The sequence below is a fragment of the Cervus canadensis genome, chromosome 5 (genome assembly GCF_019320065.1).
Source record: "Cervus canadensis isolate Bull #8, Minnesota chromosome 5, ASM1932006v1, whole genome shotgun sequence".
In the NCBI taxonomy this organism is placed as follows: domain Eukaryota; kingdom Metazoa; phylum Chordata; class Mammalia; order Artiodactyla; family Cervidae; genus Cervus; species Cervus canadensis.
In genome coordinates, this window is record NC_057390.1 from 101116991 (window position 1) to 101141614 (window position 24624).

At 63.9% G+C, this 24624-nt stretch overlaps 1 protein-coding gene across 4 annotated transcripts; it reads right to left on the reverse strand.

Moving 5' to 3' along the window:
* Positions 1–1217: 1217 nt before the first annotated feature.
* Positions 1218–20338, reverse strand: TRAF2 (TNF receptor associated factor 2). Of its 4 annotated transcripts, none has more exons than XM_043470247.1 (11): positions 20315–20338; positions 11766–11975; positions 11074–11152; positions 10857–10955; positions 7084–7245; positions 6686–6760; positions 5454–5528; positions 3849–4175; positions 3254–3431; positions 2766–2914; positions 1218–2378 (listed from the first exon to the last, which is right to left on the reverse strand). In XM_043470247.1, the coding sequence occupies exons 2-11, from the start codon at positions 11951–11953 to the stop codon at positions 2160–2162; spliced, it is 1551 nt and encodes a 516-aa protein (XP_043326182.1). In that variant the 5' UTR covers positions 11954–11975; positions 20315–20338; the 3' UTR covers positions 1218–2159. The 4 variants fall into 4 exon arrangements, with proteins under 4 accessions (XP_043326182.1, XP_043326181.1, XP_043326180.1 ...); XM_043470246.1 differs by lacking the exon at positions 20315–20338 and adding an exon at positions 18029–18092; XM_043470245.1 differs by lacking the exon at positions 20315–20338 and adding an exon at positions 17842–17979.
* Positions 20339–24624: the final 4286 nt, after the last annotated feature.

Sequence of the window (24624 nt, forward strand, 5' to 3'; positions counted from 1 at the left end):
AGCCACTGGCCCGCCAGGGAGGTCCCAGAAGCAGTGAATCTTTTCTGAGTGCTGGGCAAAAGGAGACAGCCTGGAGCTGGGTCTCCAGTGAGAAGGATCCGCTCCGTCGGGTCAGGTGGAGGAGCTCTCCCGACAGGAAGGACAGGATGTGAGCAGGAGGCGGCAGCAGCAGCAACGGGAAGCCCTCTCCCAAGTTCTCCAAACACGTTTGACGACTGACTAGAAAGAGGTAGTTACGATGTCTAGCGAGGCAGCCGACTCATCAAGTAGACAACCATCCCACACGTGTGTGCAGCTAACAGCAGTCTCAAAACACACGCGGCAGAAAGTGAGACGCATCAAAAGTGACCACCGGAGAGGCCAGGCGCTCGTGTCTGAGAGGCCGCAGATGCACAACTGAGCCCTCCCCGGCGGCTTCCTAGGCGGCCCGGACACTGAGCCGCACACCGGGATGGTTAAAACGGAGGACCGATCCTCTCCGAGTCCTGGGCTCAGGTCCAAGCTCATGGAGCTGGCAGGGCCGCTGCTGGGGAGGTGCCCTCTGGGCTCTTCCTGGGTTCCCCCACTGTCTCTGGGGCTCCGGACGCAGACTCCTCCCCCCAAACCCCGCCTCAACGCGGCACGCTCCTCCGACCTGCACGTGCTCTCCCCTCTGCGCGACGACTCTGGGCATGAGGGATTGAGACCAGCCTAATGCCTCCCTTCAATTTCTCTCTGTAAAGGCTGTCATTCCAAACCAGGTCACGTTCTAAGTTACTGAGAAACAGTACTTCCTAGCTTTTGGGGGACACAACCCATGACGACCATCGGCCGTGAATGTGACACACACAGGATGTTCCTTCAGCGACCACAGCGGCACAAACAGGTACAGGTCCCGAGTGCTTCCTCCAGTCAGGAGGGATCCTGCGGGAGCTGCGGGCCTGTGCGCAGGGCGGCGGGGATGCCCCGCCGGGCACGGGCAGGCGTGTGCCCACGGGAGCGGAGTGGGGAGGCGACAGATGGGGGGCCTGGCGTTCACACACCCGCCGTGCTCAGCACGCCAGGCCTCCACCCTGGGGCAGAGGGCGAGGCCCCGCGGGGGAGCCGATGCACGCGTCTCACGTGTGGGAGACCAAACCGGGAGACAGACGGGACACGCACACAGCAGACGACTCGCATCGGCAAGGGCAGCGCCCTGGCCAGCTGAGGCAGCGCGAGGGAAGGAAGCAGGACTCCACTTTTATGCAACGTCTTTTTAATTAAAATACATAATTCAAAACGTGTACATGTGTTAACTCTGGGCTCACAGTTCATCACTCTGTGTGCTTCTCTGCTGTTTTAACTTCTTGAACCAGAGAAGTGACGGTGACGACGCTGAGGGTGTCCAGTGTCATGAGGTCTCTGAGGACCTGGCCCCCGAGTCTCCCAGTCCCAGGTGTGGACAGCCAGCGGCCAGGACCTGCGCGCGGCTGGGGCCCCCAGGGCTGAGGCCCCGCCAGGGTCCACCAGGTGCACCCCATGTTCAGGCCGCCTGGGCTCTGCCGCTGTCGGGGGGACCCCAGGGTGGGCACGGCTGCTCCTGTGGTGACACAACGCCAGGCCCTCCCCTCCCCCGAAGACAAAGCCACCAGCACTCTGCAGGCCCGGGGGCCCTGCTCTCCACGGCAGCCTCTGGCAAGACCTGAAAGACGGAAGCCGCCCAGCAAGCAGTCTCCCAGGAGAACAGCTGACCTCCCCGAGGTCCGTGGTGTCCGGGAGCCTCGGGACACTCGGGAGATGGCCAGGGTCGCTGCCCCCAGGGCCGGAGCCAGGGCAGCACTTGGCAGAGCGCCAAGGGTCTGAGCGCGCCTCTCTGCGCCAACGGGGAAGTTGACGTGTCTCGGCAGGGCTGGGCCCACCCCCCACACCCCGCAGGGCGGGGGACACGGGGCACCCGCCGCGTGCAGCCTGGTCAGGCTGGCCCAGCAGGGCTCTCCTCCGAGCGGCAGCCAGGCCCAAGGCCGGCCCTCCTCTCCCGGGCTCCTCGCCGCGGCCGCCCTGCTGCAGGCTGAGGGCTCCAGGCCTGCGGGGCACACCCAGCAGGGACGCACAGCCCCTCAGCCCAGCCCCGCTCAGGACGGGCCCCTCAGGACAGCTCAGCAGAGCCCACCCAGCGCGGGGCCCTGCTGTGCGAGAGGCGGCTAGAGCCCCGTCAGGTCCACGATGGCTTTGATGAAGATGGCGTCGTCACGCACATAGGAGTTCTTGGCCTCCATCTTGGAGACGGGGCAGAAGAGCGGGCAGCCGCTGGCGATGTTCATGTCGCTGACCGGCCTCTGGAAGGACGACGAGGTCACGTCGGGCCTGAAGGCGTCAATCACGTGCTCGCGGTGGTTCTGGTCCAGCAGCATCAGGGTCACCTGGAAGAGCACCCGGGGGCGAGGGGGCGTCACCCCGCGGCCAGCCGGGCTTGTCCGTCTCTGCCCTGCCCTGTCTGCTGACAGAGACCCGAGGCTGGCGCGCGGCCCGCGGGCCTCATGGGCGTTTTCTCAGGAGCTCCCAGCTGCCCCGGCCCAGGAGCAGCGCTCTCCAGGGAGAAGCAGGACCCCGCCCCACGCTCTGGGACACCACGCCCTCGCGAGGGCCACGGGGCTGCGTCCTCTCACTTCTGTGCTGGCCCAGACCCGGGTCCCCGCTTCAGCCCGGCTGCCCGCCGCCCTGGCACACAAGCTCTCTGAGGCAGCTCTCCACGCACCGTGGGGCCGAGCAGCCACGGACGCCACCCGCCGCCCAGCAGCCCCACGCACCTTCTGGTTGAAGGGCCAGCGCAGGAGGGCGTCGTGCGGGCCGCGCATCAGCACGAAGAAGAGGGACAGGTGCGTGCCGCGCCCGGTGCCGTCCCCGTTGAGGTAGGCGCGCAGGCACATCTTGTAGCCGTACCTGCTGGTGTAGAAGGCTGCGGGGCGGGGGGCGGGGGTGAGCCCGGGCTCGAGGAGGGCCAGCTGCCGGCGCAGACAGACACAAAGCGCTCAGAAAGAGGGCCTGAACGTGAGCCCACGTTGGCCTCACTGCCAGCCGGGAGGCTCGGGCCAGGTCAACGCACAGCTCGCAAGGCTCTGGGCCAAGGGCCAAGGTCAGCCACTTCCGGTCCGGACGACCTCCCGTCCAACGAGGAGCGGAGGGGTGACTGAACGCAGTGGGGGCGGCCATGTAAGGGAGGCTGGTGCGGAGCCAGGAGCCAGGCCTGGAGCCGACCCGGACCCAGGGGTGGGGGTGGGAAGGCCCGGGAGAGCACCTGGGGAGAAGATGGCGGGCGTGCGGCCGGCCACGGCTTCCTGCCGCTTCCTGGAGAAGTCCGAGATCTTCCAGATGAACACGCCATCAAAGGTGGACGCCTCCATCTCCAGGACCTTCTGCTCCAGGTCGGCCATGGCCAGGTCCTTCAGGCCGATGCTCCTCTCCAGCTGCTGCACCTGGGGGTGCGGGGCCATGAGGACGGGCCTCTGCCGGCCCACGGAGACCAACCTCCGCCTGGCACGAACGAGCCTGTGAGGACCTCCAGGCCTGTCTCCCCTCCTCAGGAGGATGGCCCCTCGCCCAGCGCCTCAGCCTTGCGGGGCTCAGCTGTCGCGGGTCGGCTCCGTGCCCCCGAGACCCCCACCCCAGGAGGAAGCGTGTCTGTGAGTCCACACACACAGCAAGCACGTCCCCGCGGCCACCTCTGCCCCGTCGGAGAAGGGACTCCGGGGACCTCTGCTCAGGCACAGGCAGAGCAGGGAGCCCGCCGGACAGCCAGGCGCCACCCAGCCCTGGCTCGGACACGCCGTGGCCCCCGGCCCGTCTGAGGCAGCCTGGGCAATGGGGACACGCGCCCCGCCCCCAGCACGGACCTTGTTGCTCAGGGCCTCGATCCTGTCTTGGTCCAGCCGGTGCTGCCGGCCGCAGGCCTCGGCCGTCACGGCCACCCGCTCCACCTCCCGGTTCAGCACACAGACGATGTTCTCAAAGGTGGCCGTCTTCCGCTCCAGGGCCTCGCACCTCTGTAGCAGCTCCGCTGCCCTGGAGGGTGTGCCGGCCTCCCAGGCGCCCTCGCCCTGGCCGAGCAGCGGGCGGCCGTCCCCCGGGGGCCGCCCGGCCTCCAGCAGGACGCCCAGCAGCAGGGCCAGGTGCTCCCGGAGCCGCTGCGCCTCGTGCTCCTGCTGCTTCTCGCTCTCCACCTGCCGAGGACACAGCGCTGAGCCCCGCCAGGCCCCGGGCCCGGACCTCTGAGCTGCCCAACCCTGCCGAGGCCCAACCCTGAGCTGCCAGCGCCACGCCCGACGCTGCACTCACCCTGTCCTCGAGACACAGACCTCCCTACGCGCCTCACTCGTGTTTAAGCTGCCGGAGGAACCATTACAGACACTGCCACACGGCTCGGGACGGGGGTGAAGGTCACCTTCAGGCAGTCCCCCCGCACAAACCTGACTTTGCAGCCACGTCCCTTCCAAAGCTCCACAGCGAGTGTGGAGGGTCAGAAAAACTAAGAAAGCCTAAAGCACAAATAAAGGGATGAAGTTTCACATGAGGCCTAGCGTGCGGGAACCTCGGATGCCTGACGTGGAGGCTCTGCTGAGGCTGCTGCTGGAGCCACGAGGTCAACAGGACGTGACCCTCCGAGGGCCGGGAAGAAGCCATTCACGCCCCAGGCCCCTCTGCTGGTGCTAACAGCCCCTGAGCCCACGAAATAACCAGCACCGCAGTGTCCAGAAGCAGGCAGGCACACACAGACCAAGGGGACGGAAGGGGCCCCACCCTCATTCACCCGCAGAAAAACAAAGCAGGTGCTGAGATCCAGCGACGTCAAGTCAGCAGGTAACAGCACTGCCAGCAGGCTGCCCCCACCGAGAGCAGAGGGCTGGGGTGCCCGTCTCTACCGGCCAGGTTTACACACACCCAGCCCTCGGGGACACGGAACAGGTGAGAGAGGAGGGCCGGGGCCACGCGCACAGGGGGCTGCCCAGACCCAAGGGAGCCGCAGAGAAGCGGGCAGCCGCGGCTGCAGAGAGGTGGGTTCAAGGTCCAGAGAAAGCCGGCATGCCGGAGGACAGCTGGGCCAGTGGCTGGAGCAGGATCACACAGCAGGGCCATGCAGACCACAGAAGCGAGGGGGGGAGGGCTGGGGGCTGTCTGGGCAGAACAGAAGCTCGTCCGGAGACTGGCCGGGACACGAGACAGGAGGCAGGTCCAGGATGACCACGGGGCTTGTGGCCGCAACAGCCAGGTGAAGCGAGGTGAGCGAATGGGCAGGGGTGTGGCCAGACCCGGGGAGGGGGGGGCGCAACATGCTGGCCTTCCTTTCCACGGGGTGGCTAAGGCTGGGCACTGGGGATCACCGGGAGGACGTGGACAGAGCCAGGACACCCGCGGGCTGGGCTGGAGCAAGAGGGGAGATGTGTCCAGAAGGGCCTCTGCTTGAGAACCAGAAGCTGGGCCAGCTGCAGACTGGGACTCACCATCTCAGGGCAGCCGACGGCGTGGAATCGGCACGGGACTCGACATCTGCCACACGTCCGGACGTGGTCCTGAAACTGATGGGCCTGGGGTCAACACCGCTCCGCCTCTGCTCCGGCCGCTCACCCCTGCAGCCCCGACCAGGTCAGAGTCCGAGGAAGGGTTCCTGGACCCACCCCACCGGCCTCTGCACACTCAGGCCAGACAAAGCCCAGCAAGGTGCTCCCAAAGCCGCAGGGCACCTACATACTCATGCTCACACGCACACGTGCAAACTCAGCCACGTGTGTGCTTGAAGCCAGCACAGGCTGAGGGACATCCCAGATCACCCGCGGAGCCTCTGTTCCCCGCGCAGGCCTCCGAGTCCCAGAAAGCAGCCCTGCCGCCTCCCCGCCAGCCGGTCTACAGCCCCGGGGATCTAAGGCTAGCGGTGAGTTAGCGGGAGTGGCTCAGTCCTATCTGACCCTTTGCAACCCCACGGACTGTAGCCCGCCAGGCTCCTCTGTCCATGAAATTCTCCACGCAAGAATACTGGAGTGGAATGCCATGGCCTCCTCCAGGGATCAAACTACACCCCAATATTAAAAAAAATGGGGGGGATACTAGTGACACTCAAGGCAGAAAAGCTCTCGGTCATGCTCACAACCCGAGCGTCACCACCTGAAACCAGCTGGGATGCAGTCCTCGCCCCGTGTGACCAGGCCTGAGGCACGGAGGCCGGCAGGGCGCAGCGGGACGGGGCCCCCTGCCAGCCCGGGAGGGCCTCAAGCCCCCAAGCGCCCAGAACGCACTCGCCTCCCAGTCCTCGGCCTGGAACACCGCGATGGCCCAGCACACCTGCGAACAAGCTCTACAGAGCGACCCCAGGTGCTCAAAGGAGGAGGAGACAGACAGACTCTGTCAGAAGCACCACAGCCGCCTCCCCGAGGACAGGCCACAGGGCTCGCATCCTCCCCCCGGAGCAGAGGGCCGGAGAGAGCTGGCCACACAGGTCAGCTCCCCGCACAGCCAGCAGGGACGTGAAAGGGATCTGTGAGACCATGCGCTGCAGCAGCAGGCGAGAGCCGCCTCCCCCCGTCCCACCCTCAGAGGCCGAGACCCCAGGGCACAGGGAGCCCCAGCACAGCGCGGAGCGCCCGAGTACCAGGTCCCCGCCCCCGCGGGCCGAGGGCGCAGCCGCCGGGCGACGCCGTGGGGGGGGACACGGAGCCCACCCCCGCCCCAGAGCGCCCACCTTCTCCCGGGCGATCTTCTTCTTGCCGCAGCCGTCGCACGTCAGGGGGAACTTGGGGCAGATCTGGTGGTGTGCCTGCAAGGGGCACAGCGGCCGTCAGAGCTCCGGCCGGGCGTGCAGGGCATCCGCAGGCTCGGGGCCGGGCCTGTCTGGCCATCAGAGCCCCGTCCGGGCGCATGTGGGGGGCATCCGAGGCTCAGGGCCGGGCCCGTCTGGCCATCAGAGCCCCGTCCGGGCGCATGTGGGGGGCATCCGAGGCTCAGGGCCGGGCCCGTCTGGCCATCAGAGCCCCGTCCGGGCGCATGAGGAGGGCATCCGCAGGCTCGGGGCCAGGCCCGTCCGGCTGCCAGGAGGCCGAGGCAGGGAGACACGGCCCCACGTGCCGCCCGCGCGCTCACCTTCATGTCGGCTGGGCAGCAGGGCGCCCTGCAGTGCCGGCAGCTGAGGCTCCGCTCCGGGCATTCGTGCTCCAGGTGGTGCTCCTTCTCGCCGAGGCGCACGAGGCCTTTGCACGCCGGGCACTCGGTCAGCAGGAATGGGCAGTGTCCCTCGTGGCAGCTCTGGCAACAAAGGGAGCGGGTGTCGGCTGCCACTGCGGGACTCTGGCCGCAGCCGCAGTTCTGTCCGGGCCACGGGACCCCAGTACTCACTCCGGCACCCCTGCTCAAGGGCAGAGGTCAGGACCCAGGTCCAGCTGGCGGAGCCCCACCTTCCGGACACAGAGGGGACAGTGAGGGGGGCACGGAGGCAGAGGGACAGGCTCTTAGAGGACGAAAGGCAGAGGAGAGCCACCGCGGCCCAGGGGACAGTCAGAGGCCCCTCCCCTCGCCCTCCTGCAGCTGAGGCCACGGGTGAGGCGGCCGGGGACGCGGGGTCCCAGCCTGGGGCTCTGAACGATCAGCCAGGCCCAGGCTGTCCCAGGAGAGGTGACGCCGCGGGTGCTGTGCCGCGGCCGTGAGAGCCGGGCCTGCCGGGCGCTGGGGTGGCCACGGGGTGAGTGGGGAGGCGGAGGCGGCTGGAGAAGTGAGAAAGCATGGGCGGGGTGGCAGGCCCAGGGGACAGGCAGAGACCGGGAGAGCCGTCAGGAAACCTGGCCGGAAGGGACACAGGAGGAGGCAGGAAGCAGAAAACGGGACATGATGCTTTGTGTGCGATCGTTTTATAAAAACTGCAGTCCAATCCACATCACGTCAACATGACCACTCGGTGGAGACGCAGGCCGGGCGCCTGCCAGGCGCGGGCCGCTCTGGGCTGCAGGGCTGGGTGCCCCAGCGGTCAGCCACAGTGACCCCGAAGGAGGAGGAGCCTCCCTCAGGCCGCCTCCACGTGGCCCACCGTCCAGGGCGGTGTGCACACACGGCCTCCACCTCACGCAGCAGGCTTGGCTGCGGGGAAAGCAGAACCCCAGGAGCACCCCGGAGACTCGGCATGGGGGGCCCCTCCAGGCAGCCGGGGTGCCCCAGGACCCCAGCTCCACGCTGCCCCAGGAGTGCACATCAGATGGGATGCAGCCCCCAGGCAGCCCCACACGGCCGGGGGGGCGTCAGGGACGCTGCTGCGGAGGCTGGGCCCCGGGACGCAGACGGGCCGTGCGGCGGTGGGCAGGACGATGCCGGGTGCAGCGAGCAGACCGGAGGGACCCCTGCCCCGGGGCTGCCGCCCTGCAGGCACGCCCGGGGGCACGTCCCTGAGCCCCAGGGCACCCCAGCTCCCCAGAGGGCTCTGGTCTGACCGCACTGAGCACAAGGCAAACCACAAGCAGGCGGGCGCCTCAGACGCGCCCGCGGCTCCGGAGGCACGGACGGCAGCGCCCGGGGCACCTGGACCTGATCCCTGCAAACGCTGGAGGCTGGGCACGGGGCAGCCCGGCCACGCCCAGAGAGGAAGGCCTGTCCTGGCTGAGCCCGGCCCCACTCCACGGCGGCCGCCCCTGGGCCCGGAGCAGGGGCACGCTCAGGGGCCGGGCCGGGCCGGGCCGGCTCCGTCAGCTCCACTCCTCTCGGATGGCATGGAGAAATCAACAAACACGCCGTCAGCCAGAGTTCAAACCAAATGCTCAGGCGTTTCAACTCTGGACACCCCGGCAGGGGCCAGCACGCCCGCTCTGCGCCCCTCTCAGCTGCGGCGGCCCCACAGCCTGGTCCCCACCCAGGTCCGCCCGGACCCTCCTCTGAAGCCGGAGGCCCTTTCCCCCTGCTGTTCCCTGAGTCCCAGTTCTAGACAGCGGCCCCCAGCCACCCCCACCTACATTTAGCAGGCGCTCCACCATCTTCTGACTGAACTGGAACGCTATCTCACTGGGTTCTTAGAAAACGCTAGACATCACTGCAAGGGAAAAGCTTATTCAAAGGCTACACAGGATTTTCCCCATCTTTCCACACTCTCAGGAGCTCAGCTGCAGCCCCAGCATTTCCCAGCACAGCCCCAGTCTGAGCAAGCCAGAGGGCAGATGTCTTGGCGCAGGGCTGAGGGCGGGGCCCCCACGCAGCAAGGGGGCTGCCCGCACAACGAGGCGGCCTTGTCTGCAGTGGCCTCTCAAGCCGGTGACAGGTCATGCCTGCACCAGAGGCTGCACTCAGAGGCCAGGCAGGCCCGCCTCCCACATGACCACCCCCTCGGGGACTTTCCTGAGCTCCCAGGCCCAGCCAGGGACTTTCCAGCCCGCATGCCTGCAGGGCCAGCGGGCCCACGGCTGGCTGTGGTCCCAGGCTCTCGGCCAGAGGCCCTCGAAGCTGCCACCCGCACTGCCAGCCGGAGGCAGGAGCAAGCCCCGAGGGTTTGGGAGCTGGGGTTACTCCACCTGTCCCCAGGGACCTCTGGTCCCCTCAAAGAGCATCACGGCGTCCCCCAGCCTCCCAGGGAGACCCTGCCCCAAGGCCTCCTCTCTGGACAGCCCCAGGCAGCAACAGGGCAGGCCCGCCCACAGACGGGCTCCCCGTCTGTGCCTCTGCCCCCCGGTGGCCCAGGGACTGGGGGCCTGCTCCCGGGAGGGGCACAGGGAGGCCTGGTGCCTCATCAGAGCAGAGCACGCCTCCTGTCCACCCGACCACAGGCTCCCCCACAGACGCAGACAAGCTGCTCTGGCAAAATGCAGACCCCGAGAGCCTGAAGCCAACGTCGAGTCGGGCAACAGGGAACACCGCTGGGCAGTGCCCAGGGCCAGAAGCAGGAAGAGAGGAGCCCTGGGGACCCGGGATCCCCACTCCAGGGCCGACGGGCCCCGCCCTCAGGTGGAAACTCAGGACAGCCCGCACACCGCACTGCTGGGAGGCTGCTCTGTGGTCCGGGCAGCCCTGCGCAGAGAACAGGGGCCCTGCAGCCTACCGGGGGGGCTGTACGGCCCCGAGGCCTCCCCCGGGCCCCGCACACACAGGAGCCCCATCGCCTCGGGCTGGGCCCGGCCACCCTGCCCTGTCGCGCTCCCCGCCCTCAGACCCCTCGTCAGACCCCAAGGCTGAGAGTGGCCTCAGCGTGACGGCCCAAGGCCCCTCCCCTTGCAGCCTGGGGCAGGCTCCCCTGTTCTCAAGACTAGGCCTAGCCCGGGGTATGACCCACCACAGCGTGGGGACCCCGTCTTCCGCGGGCAGCACCCGGCCACCGGGAAGTGCTGAGGGCACGGCTCGTGGGGGCGACCCGCAGAGGAGAGCCTCCAGCGGCATGCGGGCCCCCGGAGGAGCCCTGGCCCGGCTCCCGAGGAGACGGCAGGGCGGCAGGCCCAGCTGCCAGAGGGAGGCTGGCACACAGGTGCCCCAACCTGCCAGAGGGGCCCACAAGAGACGCACCCAGCCACTGCCCTTGTCGCTGGCACCTCGTCAAGACGCCTTCCTGTGACCCCAGGACCGACAAGCAGGCCACTCCTGCATCCTCCAGCGAGAACACACTCAGCGAGGGGACAACACAAGCCCAGCAGCGAGAAGGCTGACTCCTCGCCCGTGTGGCGCTTGGGCCAAGCCGGGCCCCGCGCACACCGCTGCTCCTCATCCCCCGGCCACCCCAGGAAACGCCCGCAGACAGCGAGCTCCCTGCCTCCCGGCCACCCCAGGAAATAGCCACAGATGGCGAGCTCCCCGCCCCCGGCCACGCGTCCGGCCACCCCAGCGGCAGCTGCCTCTCCTCCGTGGAAGCCGACGCTGCCCTGGGGGAGGCAGAGCCGGCGCCAGGCAGCCCCTACCTCGTACTCCTTCAGGGTCCCCTTCCAGGAGCAGCCCTCGCTGGGACAGACTGCCGGCAGGCTCTCCACCTCCCTGCGGGCAGCATTGTCCGGGAACGCCTGGGGAGAGAGCGGCCCTCGGGTGAGCCCCCCGCCAGCCCGCCCCAGGCCCAGGGCCAGGCTCAGGCCAGGCCGCCCCTCCTGACACGGCCAGCACAGCGCCGATTGGCTCACTCACCGAGCTGCTCTCCAGGATCGAGACGCCCTCCTCGTAAATGCCCTCCTGCACGCAGGCGGCGCAGCTCTGGGGCCCGGAGCTGAGGCGGGAGCGGCCTGTGAGCTTGCCATGTGCGGCGGGCAGCCCGCCGGCCGCCAGACCCACCCCATGGCCCCGGCGTGCCCACAGCCACCAAGCAGGGCAGCCAGCAGGCACAGGGCCGTGTGCGCCCGCAGAGCCCACACGTGGACATGGGAACCGGGGACACTGTCCTCCTGAGGACCAGCCACTGCCCCCGCCCCCAAGCCCTCAGGGACATGGGCGCCCGGTGCAAAGGGCTGCGAGCCTGCGGCTCCAGCAGACTGCGTGGTTCCCAGTAGAGACTCGGAGGAGCGGGAGGACTGACCCGGGAGAGAGGAGCGGGAGCACTGACCCGGGAGAGAGGAGCGGCAGGACTGACCCGGGAGAGAGGAGCAGGAGCACTGAGCTCGGGAGAGAGGAGCGGGAGGACTGAGCCCGGGAGAGAGGAGCAGGAGCACTGACCCGGGAGAGGAGCGGGAGCACTGACCCCGGGAGAGAGGAGTGAGAGCACTGACCCCGGGAGAGAGGAGCGGGAGCACTGCCCCGGGGGAGGAGCGGGAGCATTGGCCCAGGAGAGAGGAGCGGGAGCACTGCCCCGGGGGACGCCCGCCTCGCCCCGCCGAGGGCCCCACCTCAGGATGCTGCTCAGGCAGAAGGAGCAGTAGCGGTGGCCACACTGCGCCTGGAAGGGCCTGCGGAGCACGTTCCTGCAGGCCGAGCACAGGTACTTGTCCTCGAGCTTGGTCCCCAGGAGGGTCTTGGAGAAGCCGGGCTGCAGCAGGTCCAGGGAGCTGGGAGGGGTCACGCTGGCTGCAGCCATGAGCGCCGCACCCCACCAAGCCCTAGGGGAGAGCACAGCGCGTCAGGGTGGGTCCGGGGACGCGTGCGGTCACCAGGGGCCGAGGCCACTGGGCTGTGGGGGTGATGTCTGAGGCAGGACACCGGTCTCGAACACGCGGGGGCCAAGGCTGAGGCAGCGGGCACCCCCCCCATGGGGCGGCCCCTCTCCCAGGCCAGCCCGCCCAGCCTCCATCCAACGGAGACCACAGTCCTCACTCCTCGGGCCCGGCCATCGCCTTGAGGCGGCGACCGTTAGGATGCTCGGCAAACACCGGACGGCTCTTACTGACTCGCCCGGTCAGCCTGTGGCGGCTTCCCACCCCAGCGCGGCTGGCTGACCACACCTCCTGTGGCAGATGGAGCCCATTTCACTAACCCATGGACTTTACTCCTGTTGGACGCTAAAGAACCACAAAACAGTCTCTTTTTTGAGCAATAAAGAGAGAAAAGGCCCCAACACATTGCAGGCCTCACCTCCCCCTCAGCAGTCACAGCTCCCCAGCCCAGAGCGAGGGCGCCCTGGGAGGCCTCAGTGCTTACAGCCTTAAATATTTCATTCCAGTCGCATCTATAAATGCACTGTAATCCTTAACTGTAACAGAGCAAAGAAGGAAATGGCAACCCACTCCGCTATTCTTGCCTGGTAAAGTCCATGGACAGAGGAGCCTGGCAGGCTACAGTCCATGGGTTACATGACCGAGCATGCGGGTATGAGGGCGCAGGGAGATGGGTTGGTAGCCATAAACTGGTAGAACTAAAAAAAAAAAAAGAATCGTAACGAGGAACACCACAGAGGCTCTAAGCTCGTGCCCAGGCTCCACCCGAACCACCTGCTCGCAGAGCTGCCCGCCCAGACATCTCGGGCCCCTCTGGCCTGCACTGCACCCACCCGCGCTCACAGGCAGGCGGCCGGCGGCCTTTCTACTTAGGGTGACAGATGTCAGGGGTCAAGTGTCAGAAGCCTCCAACCTGGAACCAAACCCCTTCTGGGCCTGCCAAGCTTCCAGTTTATTTTCCGAATCCTGACTTCTCTCCAGCAAGGTGGTAAAAAACAAGGAGGAATGCGCCCGTGCGCCCGGCCCTGGCCTCGCGCTTAATCCACACCCCAAAATACGCTCCAGACAGGAACGCATTAACTTTACACAACAAAGTGACATTTTGTTAAACGGCATTTCTACTAGACAAAATTACTTACAGAATAACTCCAGTTACAGGGAGTTGGAGGACAGGCAAAGCTAACAGAAGATGAAGGAGCTGGGAGGTGGCTGCCCTGGGGCGATTCTGAGGCAGCAGGCGCTGGGGCTTCTCCCTGCTGGCAGCACCCAGACCCCCAGGGCTTCCTGAGCGATGGGGCCGGATTGCCCCTTCACCACCACTCCCATCTCCTGGGCGGGGGAGGGGGGGTGAGGGGAACTAGAGATGACTTACTGACGATGTAATCAAGCATGCCTTCACAGTGGAGTCCTCTAGAAAACTCTAAACCAGGGGGTTTGGACAGCTTCTAGCTGGACACGGGGACGCGCACGGAGGGGTATGGCTGCCCTCCCCACCTCCGTACCTGGCCTGGGCATCTCTCCCAGCGGGCTGACACTTGAGATTCTCTGAGTTCTCAGAGCCCTGCTAGCAAATCACTGGCCCCAAGGAGGGGTCATGAAAAACCTCAATTTACAGTCAGCGGGTCTGAAGTACGGGAGGCCTCGCCTGCCCACTGCCATCGGAGGTGGGGTGGGGGCAGCTGTGTGGGGCCGAGCCCTGAACAGGGGGGCCTGTGCTGACTCCAGGCAGCCAGGACACCGGTCGGCGTCCATCGAGAAACGGACGGCTTCCCTGGTGGCTCAGTGGTGAAGAAGCTGCCTGTCAATGCAGCAGACACGGATTCAATCCCTGGTCCGGGAAGATCCCAACACGCCGTGGGGCAGCAGAGCCTGAGCCACAGCTACTGAGCCTGCGCGCCCTGCAGCCCGGGAGCTGGAGAGAGCAGCCCCCGGCCTCCCGCACGAGAGAAGAGCCCCCCACGGCAACAAAGACCCAGCACAGCCAAAAGGAAACTAACTAATTAATTAAAAAAGAGAAAGAAATGGAGAACTGCTTGGTGTGGAAAAATCACACATTTGGAGTCAGAAACCTTGTGGAAAAAAAAAAAAGAAACCTTGTGAGTAGCGGAACAGAGTTTTCCACGTAGGAGGGTCAGTGCTACGGAGGGGAGGACTTCCAGGAGGCGAGCAGTGGCTGTGTGCGTGGACACAGGTGTGTCTGGCCGTACACTCAGCACTTGTACACTTTGCTGTGCAAGTATCTCCTTTTTAAAATAAAGAGATGGAGCTTGTATTCCCAGAGAATCCAAAAAAGATGGTGAAATCCCTAATCATGGTACACTCACGCACATTTATCCAGAACAACCCTGCTTCATAACGTTGACGACGGCAGGGCAACCTTAGAAATGGGTTTTAACACAAAAGAAGCCCCCAGGTGGGCTGCAGCCCCTAGGAGGGTGGGGGCGCCTGGCACCTACTGCTTTTTGCCATTTCCTCCACTGCAGGCCCCCTTCGCAAGCCCAGGTCCCACCTGCGTGCACAGCAGGAGGACCTGTGGAAAGGGCCGTCCCTGTGGGAAATCACCCAGACCCCAACGGAGCCCCAGGCTGCTGGGCAGCTGGGCCCACCGTCCTCACCCGGTGCGTGGGAGTCAGTGAGTCATCTCGAAAGGGCGAGCTGCTGCCCAAACCAACATCACATCAAGGGTTGAACAGGCGGCTGCTGGGGGGCCACCTGTCGCCAGCAGACACACGGGTTCAACTCAAGAACCTCCCTCTGGGATGCCCCAATGCAGGGACTGAACTCCCCCAAATCCATGCTCCCACTGACAGCCGCCCCTGCTGCTTGCAATGCCTGGGCCCCCACCCCCCAGGTCTAAGCCGCCTGCACAACAAACCTCCCCAGGCCAGAGTCAGGGACTGACATCTGCACACGGTGTGCAGTGCGGCCCCCAGGACCACAGCCCCAGGTGAGCATCCCGTTTACACGACGTCACCTTCTTTCCAGCTCAACGTGATGCCAAGTGATCGGGTACCAACTCAGCACCCAGCAACTTCTGACACCAGACAAGAGGAGTAAACACTACACCCGCCGTCTCGCAGTGCCCGCTCACAGCTACTCGTGCCGCCAACACACCCACATTCTTATTAAAAACTGGGCCATTCGAGGGTGGGATGTTCTGAAAGAATAGCACTGAAACAAGTATACTATCAAGGGTGAAACAGATCACCAGCCCAGGTTGGATGCACGAGACGGGTGCTCAGGGCTGGTGCACTGGGAAGACCCAGAGGGATGGGATGGGGAGGGAGGCGGGAGAGGGGATCGGGATGGGGAACACATGTAAATCCATGGCTGATTCATGTCAATGTGTGGCAAAAACCACTACAATACTGTAAAGTAACTGGCCTCCAACTAATAAAAATAAAATTAAAAAAAAAACTGGGCCATTGACAGGGAGACGGTAATGACGATGGAGCAACTGTGCCTCTTCGAGGCCTCAGTCCCACCTCCAGTGGGTCAGGAAACCCACTGGTTCTGCCTGCTACCCGTATCCAGAAGCGGGGCTTCCCTGGTGTCTGGTGGTTAAGGATCCAGCTGCCGACGCAGGGGACACGGGTTCAACTGAGCCCATGAGCTGTAAGTACTGAGTGGCAACGAGACCCCACACGCTGGAGCCACAGCTAGGGCACCCCTGCTGGCCGCACCCAGAGAAAGCCCACTTGCAGAAATGAAGACCCAACAACCTCCACCCCAAAAAACCCCAGCATCCAGAACCTAACCACACTGCAACTGCTGGGCCAGGCCACCGTCCACCGTGACATGACTTACCGCAGGGCCTCCCCAGCCCCTTAAACACATGACGGGGACCTGGCTCCTCCCTCAGACCCCCCAGGCTGCCCAAGCAGGCTCTCGGATTCCCAGAGAGCCCTCCCCTGCTCTCCTGGGCACAGGGGCATCGCAGGCATGGCGGTAGGGAGGAGGGACCCGGGCATGTGCGGGCGGTTATGAGTGCCGTCCCTGCTCCCCAGGCTCCCGCTGGCCACCGACTCCCACGCCTGGGTCTGGCCCTTCCTCTGTGCTGCCCCCCTGACTAGCCCAGCCATGCCCTACCCCACTCCAGAGCAGGGCACCCCAATCCTGGAACCCGCACGGCATCACCCCTGCTACTCACCTCCTACCCCCACCGCTGCTGTGTAGTCACGTCCCTAAACCACAGCCAGTCCACAAGAACACCTGCCCCGAACGCCTCTCCACCACCTGCGGGCCTGCCGTCTCCGCCCTGCTGCTGGGAGCCTGCCTCCGTCCCTCCCCGGAGACACAGCCCCTCCATGGGACAGTGACACGCCCTCCCCCTGGACACACGGAGACCTTTAGGGAGCCACCCGTCTCCTGGAAGGAGCAGTCCTAGCACCCCTCGAGGACAGGGCATCGAGCCCAAGTCTGGACTCGAGGATGGAAGGAATGTGTGACCCCCACTCCAGGCATGATCCGTGGAGCCTGCAGGTCATTTTTTTCTGTGTTCTCTTCTCTCGACCTGCCACCCCTTGCCCGTGTGCGTGCCATCCTGCCGTGGAAACCCACCTGCCAGGCTGTGCCCAGTCCACACTGGTGCGCTGACCGTGCTGGCCGGTGGGCTGGCATCTCCCACTGCCGAGGGGCCCACACCTGACTCCAGTCAAAAGGCCTATTCTTCCCCCAAGAAAATACTGTCCCCAGCACCCAGTGATGACTATACATTCTCCGCTCTAGCCCCAGGTCACAAGCACTGTTGAGACAACCCATTCCCTCAGTTCCCCAGAGTGCCCGCATCAGTGATGCAAACACATGACCTTCACCTTTCCCGCCACGCGCCACGCACCACGCTGGGCACAGTGAGCGGCCCTGCCGCAGTCAACAGGCCAGGGCCACAGGGCACAAGGCAGCCTGGGACGCCCGAAGGGCCCGTGGAGCAGCCTGGGTGTCTCAGGAGGTGCCCACGCAGCTGTCCCCCACAAGGGGACCAGAGAGCACAGAGGCTCCACTCACAGCGCCGGCTTTTGGGGGCTGCAGCCCCGGGGGGGCTGGGCTTCAGCCCCGAGGTGGGCGGGCTGAGGTGGGAGCTGGGCCAGGCTGCGGGGTTAGAATCAGTCAGACGCCCAAATGTGTGAGGAGGCTACTGCCCCTCAGAAAAGGCTTTACAAAAGCACTTCTTAGGAGTTTGTTTGAAATTCAAGCAATAACGGAGTTTTATGGTATGCAAACTACACCGCCATAAAGCTGTTAAAAACTACAGAAACAACTCAAGCCACACTTTTGGGCCGGTTGGGACCTCCACCTAAAGTAAGTGACTGAGCTGCTAAAAGCTGTTGCCGGCCCCACCGCAGGGGACATGTAGCCCGTGAGTCACGCAGGGCCAGGCGCGAGGCCCGGCACACCCCCTGCCCTGCCAGTCTCTGGATCGGCCGAGCGGTGGCCGTCACGGGCGCAGCTGTCCCCGGCTCTCTCTGTCACCACCGCCGGGTCCACCGGGAGCCCGCTCGGCGTCCACTGAGCCTGTGGCCCCGCACACACGGCAGAGCCGGGTCCCCGGGCTCCGCCCGCCCCGGCAGCTGCCTCCGCTCTGGACCCCCGTACCCGCCCCCGGGCCCGGGGTCACCGTCGGGCAAGGGCAAAGCGCAGCGGGGCCGGGGCAGGCGGAGGGGCCCGCGGCGCCCCCCGAGGTCGGGGAGCCCGTCCGCACCCCAAGAGGGGCAGGAAAGGGTGGGGGCAGCGGCCGAAACTCGCGGGCGGCTCGAGGCGCGGCGACCCCGCCGGCCCCAAGCCCGCCCCAGCGGACGCCCCGCCGTTCGCGAACCTTCCTGCGTGGGGCCCGCTCCGACTTTCAGTTTCCGGCCCCGAGAAATCCCCTTAGGCGCGCGCGCCGCGGGGTCCGCGCCTCCCGCCGGGCCTCCCGGGTCCGCGCGCCACGCCATCCCGCGTCCCCGCCCCTAGACCTCGACCCCCGACCCCACCGCGACCCCGACCCCGACGTCAGGACTCACCAACGGTCGCCTCGCGCCCGGAACTGCCTGCCAGCCAGCCGCCGCGGCTGCCGCCGACCCGCCCCCGAACCCGCCTGACGGACTGCTGTGAGGACCTACCAGAGGCGCCCAGTAAGCCATAGCGAGCACCGACTGGCTAGATTTCTCCCCGCCCCCTAATTAGGACCCGCCCACCTGACGGACTGACACAAAAGCCTACCAAGGGCCTGCAGAGAGCCATAGCGGGGCCCGATTGGTTGGCCCTGTCCCCGCCCCTCCCGCCTCCTGACGGACTGACACTGGAGCCTACCAGAAGCGCGCAGGGAGCCGCAGCGGGCGCCGGTTGGGCGGGGCTGCTGCGCCTTGGGTACTTAAGTCTCCCGCGGGCTCTCTCCTGGCAGGACTCCCCGACTGCTTATGCTGGTGGTAGCTGTTCGCTCACGGAGGGTCAACCCCAGGCCCAGGGTCCCGGCGCAGAGCTGGGCCCGAGAGTAGGTTACATTCATGAGAAAAAGTACAAACGGACCCCGCCGGTCTAAAGGGTGCTTGTGCTTAGCCGCTCAGTCGTGTCGGACTCTGCGACCCCATGGAGTGAAGCCCACAAGGCTCCTCTGTCCATGGGATTCTCCAGGCAAGAATACTGGAGCGGGTTGCCATGCCCTCCTCCTCCTTCCTGTCTACAGGGTAAAGACCTAAAGGGAGGTCTCCTTTCCGAGTAGTGAAGTGTTCTCTATCTAGCAGCGGCGACGGTTGCCAGACCTTACGAAAGTACAGATGCCGCTGAAATGTAAGCTTCAAAGTGGTTTAAATGGTGAATTTCACATTATGTGAATTTTACCACCAAACAAAACCAAATATACATACCTTTGGCCTACAGACACACAAGTGGAAACATTTAGAAAGGAGGCCACAGTCTTGACCAGAACAAAAGGACCCCGTCGGGAGGGGCAGGGCACTGCCTCTGAGCGTGCGACCCCAGGACAGCGTTTCTTATCTGCTGAAGGAGGGCGGGGACGATTCGGATTCTCTCCTGTGGGACACAGCTTTCTAAAGACCTGAGAACAGTCTCCTCTGACACCAGCATGGGGGAAAGGGGACGGCTCTCCCCATCTTGCAGGAAGGGACAGGCACGATTCCTTTGGCAGGTCACGCAGCACACTGGGCACCCCCGCTCCAGGGGGAGCATCGGAAGCCAAGCAAAGTGCCCAAGGACGGAGTGAAGGAAACCAGGCAGGCTGTGAAGCCACGTCATGTAAATGATCCACACGGCATCCAGAAGTACTCTCGTCATGCTGCATAAATCATGACTTGGAGTTGGAATTCCCCAGCCCGAAACACCACAGCCCTGCATGCAGCAGCGAGGCCACCCCGCGTCCAGCACGAGCTCTGTGAACCACAAGGCTGAGTTTGCCGCTCCCCTGGAGGCTCAGACAGTAAAGAATCTGCCTGCAGTGCAGGAGACCTGGGTTCAATCCCCAGGTCAAGAAGGTCCCCTGGAAGAGGACATAGCAACCCGCGCCAGTTTTCTTGCCTGGAGAATCCCATGGACAGAGGAACCTGGCGGGCTACAGTCCGCGGGGTTGCAGACAGTCGGATGGGACTGCATAACTAACATTTGCCACAAGCACCCCTGCCCCCCGCCCCCCCACCCTGTCCCCTCCTATGGGCTCCATGAGCCTTTCTCTCAAGGTTCATAGTTCATGGTGCTCTCAGGGTAAGGGGGTCTCTCCTCCTAGGGTCTGGGGGGCCGAGGCCGTCATGTGAACCCACAGGCAGCAAAAAAGGGAGGAGGTTCCCCACAGCAGCACCCCTCTTTCTTCAGGGTAAAGTCTGGAAGTCGTTCACCTGCCTCTGCAGTGCGTCCCCAGGGAGGCTCAGACCTCACTCACCCTTCCAGCATTGGGACAGCACAGAGGCGCTGAGCTCAGGGCCCCATCAGCCCACCCTGCCTCCTGAGGAGGCTTCCTGGACGGAAGTCCCGCTTCCCCAGAAGGCGGCTGCCTGCAGCCCTTGGCACTGACAGGCCTGAGCTAATCTTGAAGGTCCTGGAGAGGCTTCCAGCATGAGAATGCTTTCATATCTTTCAAACTGCCAGTTCAGAGGGTCTCCGTGCATACACTGATCGATACACTGACAGTGTGTGTGTGTGTGTGCGTGCGTGCGTGGTTCTGGCAGCAGGCCCTGGAGAGACCTGGGAGATGGAGCCTTGACCGGGAGGGGCTGCTGACGGAGAGGCAGCCAGCCCACACCGTCACCAGCTCGGAAGGTGGCACCTCGGTCCTGGCAGGCTGGGAAGGGATGACTCACTCTGGTCGTCGGGCGACGCAGGGGATTCCCACACAGGTTCCTTCCTGCCAAAAAGAAAGCAAAACTCAGCCTCTGAGGCAGCCATCCGGGAGGTGGCCGGGACAGCCCCAGCAGACCCTGCCGGGACCTGCGTCATCTGCCTGCTCCCTGAGGGCTGGGGCCTGGGGCCTCTGTCCAGCACCGGTGCCCCCCAGAAAGGCATGGGCCCGGCTACAGACCCGGGTGGATGCTGCCGTGGCTCCTGGCTTTTCTCAGCTCTCCCGAGCAGGCAGGACAGGCCCCACCCGCCGTTCACTGGGCCTGCAGACCCCAGGCCAGGTGCTACCGCCGCCTCCCACTCTGCCCAAGGCCCCCTCCTCGGCCCCTGGCGCCTGCTCGGCCGCCTGGGCTTTCCTCTCCCAGGCCCCCATCAGCGCCCCAGGACACTTCCTAATGCCCGGGGCACCTCCTCTCCTCACTGGCACGGCCGGTGCCCTTGGACATCTCACCTCCCGTCCTTTACGCCCGGGCCTCTGGGAGAACAGCACTCAGCCCTGAGGCAGGAGGGTCAACATGGGCCCCCACTTGGGACCCTGGACGTGGGCTGCCCGCCTGTGCCCGAAGCTGTCCCCGGAGCAGAGGCTGAAGCTGGTAGAGCCAGCCTCCCAACACAGCCCACTGCCTGTCCTGAGAGCTCGGCCCTGAAGGTCCCCCCTGGGCTGCAGCTTCCGAAAGGAGCTGGTTTCACTCTCACTGTGTAGTCACCTGATGGAGGGGGTTCCAGAAAGTCCAGCCTCCAATCCTGCCCAGAATTCCCCTGCCCCAGCGCCAGCCACAAGGGGCTCCCCCGCCCCCCGGCCTGGAAGCACACTGCCCACGCTGTCCCTCCTCCAAAAAAGGAGAAAGAAGGGGGTGGTAAGGTCCAGCAGCTGACTTCACAGCAGGCAGTCTGGGAGCGGGGCCGCCCGAGCACGGAGGTGACAGTGTGTGCAGCGTCCTCCGTAAGCCGAGGTGGCAGAGAAGGGACAAACATGTCCGTTTGTATTTTGTATTCTCCGCAGACTTGGGAAGGATGCAGGAGGAAGTAATTGACATGCTGGGAGGCGGGGAGGGGCCAATTTCTCTGAACACCCACCGTTTTTAAACCACTTTATGGTACCACCTATTCAAAAACATTTGGTTTTAAACAACAGAAGGTCATTTTGGAAGCTCTGGAAAACACATAAAATTACCAAGAAGGCAAAGATCACCCCAAATTCCCCCACTTAGAAACAAGCTCTGCCCAGACTCCCCACTCAACACCCACCACCCTTCAGCCAATCTTACAAAATGGACCCCACTCCATATGCAGAACCACAGACCTGGGAGACAATCTCACGTTCAGAATCACAGGCGCCGGGGCTGCCCTGACCATCCCCGGCCTCGGATCACCAGGCCAATCTGGCCCCAGAGCCTTTGCACCAGCCCACAGGTGGCCAGGACGAGCTACCTTCCTCCCCAGGCGCTGGACACAGCCTGGGCCCTCTAGGGTCTCAAGATAGAGAAGGTCTCTCTCCTTGTTGCCCTGTGTTAAGTCGGCCCTTCCCCCACGCCTGGTGAGACTAGCCTCGCGTGCTCCTGTCCTCCCCCAGATGTGGGTCCCTGGAGGGCAGCGGCCCCTTCGGGCTCAGTGGGGAGCAGCGGTCGGCCCGCGCGCGCCCTCTGCCGGCCTCATCAGGAACTGCGGCCCTGGCCGCTTGACGCCGGAGGGACCTCCCGCCCAGGACCCGCACTTGCTTGCTACCTGTGGGGAACTCGCTCCACCGCCTCACTTCGAACCCGAAAACCCTAAGATGGCTCTGCTCACTCTCAGACCCAGCAGCTCCGTGTCGGAGAGGCTGGGGCTGGCCCTCGGGGATCTCCCAGGACCCCTCCGCAGCGACATTTCCTGCCCCACCACAGCCACCCTCCTCCATGGGGCTCCCTCCCGTCCAGGACCCAGCAGTCTACAGCCCACCTGGGACCTGTGAACCTAGCTCTGCCAGCTCTCCACCAGCCCTCCTAGCTTCCACAGACCCCAGGCCCATCCCCGGCAGCCGCACCCTCTCCTGCTGGCCCCCTCCCCTCCCCTGACCACCTGCAGAGGCCTGGCACCTGGCCCAGTCTGGGCGGGCCTACCTTCTGCAGCTGAAGGAGGTGGCTGCCAGTGTGCTGGAGAAGCTGGCGGCCTCCTCCACTCCTGGTCCAGCCACTTGCCCCCAGAGACCACAGCCCACCCTCTCCTCCCACACACCTGGCCTTTGCAGTCCTCACTGGGGATGCCCAATGGATCTTTCAGCTCCCCGTCTCCCGAGGACCGAGAGTATTCAGTGATGACAGTGGCCTGAAAAGAAGAGCTAGTGCTGGGAACGCTGTCTTGCTGAATTTCATGTAGACAGTCATGTAAAAAGTGAAAAGTAAATACACTCAATAAACAGTACAGAAAAGGGGAAAGTGATGGATCAAAACTTTCTTTACATTAACGTTTTTTCTCAAAAAAGAGGGGACTGCATATTCCAACACATCCATTTTTCACAGTAATGAATAACATCATAGACCAGTTTCTGTTTTCAAGTCTTAATATCTGCAAACTTGAGAACGTTTTTGTCACAATCAACCTTTTTCGTCGTCATGTTCAATAGACAATCCAGCCACATTTGTCCATCTATTCTCACTCAGAAGTGACCAAAGAATGCCCTTTATGAACCTTAACAAACTTATGGTAATTTTCTTTCACTTCGCCAGTATTCTTGCCTGGAGAATCCCATGGACAGAGGAGCCTGCCAGGCTACAGTCCACGGGGTCACAAGAGTCAGACATGACTCAGTGACTAAACCACCACCGCGGCCGCCGGCCAAAGCTGGAGTGGGGACTGGCCTGTAGGAGGAGCCCTCGTGCCTGCCATGGACGCCAATCACCCCAGAGAGGAAGAGGCTTCCGCGCACCTCTCGGACAGGAAGGTGCCTCTCCTTACCATCAGGCAGGAGGGAGGAAACGCCCGTGGGCACCTCAACCACCCCTCAGCCCAGCCAATAAAAACAGGGGCCCAGCCAAGGGGAGGCCTCCATCGGAGCCCTAGCTCCCCCATCACCTTTTTGGTCATCACAGCCCCTGCCAACTCCCCCTTTTCCCTGTAAAGCAAGTTCCCCTCCTTGTTCTCTGGATTGGCCTGTGGCCTGTCACACTTCTAACTCTGAATTGCAACTGCTTGACTTTTCCACACACACTCTCTTCTGCTGGTAACATAATTACTAACGTGGGCAGCCACAACCTATTGGAACCTTGGCTGAGTAATGTCAGTGCCTCTGAGCCAGTGAAGGAATTCATAGATTCCATCACTCTTGTGGGGGCTTTACGTACATATGCCCCCTGCATGCACCTTCACACGGGGACGTTTGGGGGATGGCTGTTATGCTCGGGCAGCCTCCTGTCTTGGTGGCCGGAGAAGACAGGACAGCACGCCCTGCTGTGTCCACCGGCCTGCTCTCCCTGCATAACTGAAGAGAAGCCTCACGTGGATCTGTCCCACTAAACCTCTGTAACGGCCTTAAGTGAGAATTTTGCAGGAGGCATTAAGAGTTTCTGGCTTTGCCTCTGTAGGAAGACCCTTCATCCCATGGATGGGATTGAGCGCCAGCGAACCTGTGATCACTACTTGCTGAGCAAGCAGGTGTCTGCAACAGCAAACTCCTCTTCCTTCAGTGGGTAAAAGCCTCTGGGGAAGTAGAGACCCAAGGACAGAAAGTTAAAGAGCAAGCACATTGGCTACAGCACTATCACCTGATAACCAGCTGTCTTTATCGTTTATTTGGCTGGATACCTGCAGTTCTGGGCTCCTGATTTGGAACTGTCTAGCAAATTGGGTTTATTGTATACTTTAAAAAAATTATTTGCGTGTTGGTGGCGCTGGGTCTTTGTACTGAGTGCAGGGCTTCTCTGGCTGCGGTGCCCAGGCCCCCCACTGCAGCGGCTCGCCCCATTGCTGAGCACAGGCCCGAGGGCATCCGGGGTGGCGGCACTCCGGCGCATGGGCTTGAGCTGCTCTGTGGCACGTGGACTCTTCCTGGACCAGGGCTTGGACCCGTGCCCCCTGCGCTGGCGGGCAGATTCTTATCCACTGCGCCACCAGGGGTCTCCCTACTATGTGGTTTTTAATTCTGCTCGATATACTTAAGTTCTGCATTTATTGTTTGTTGAAACTTTATAAAAAATGACACTCCTAATAAGATGATGGCTTCCCTGATAGCTCAGTTGGTAAAGAATCCGCCTGCAATGCAGGAGACCCTGGTTCGATTCCTGGGTTGGGAAGATCT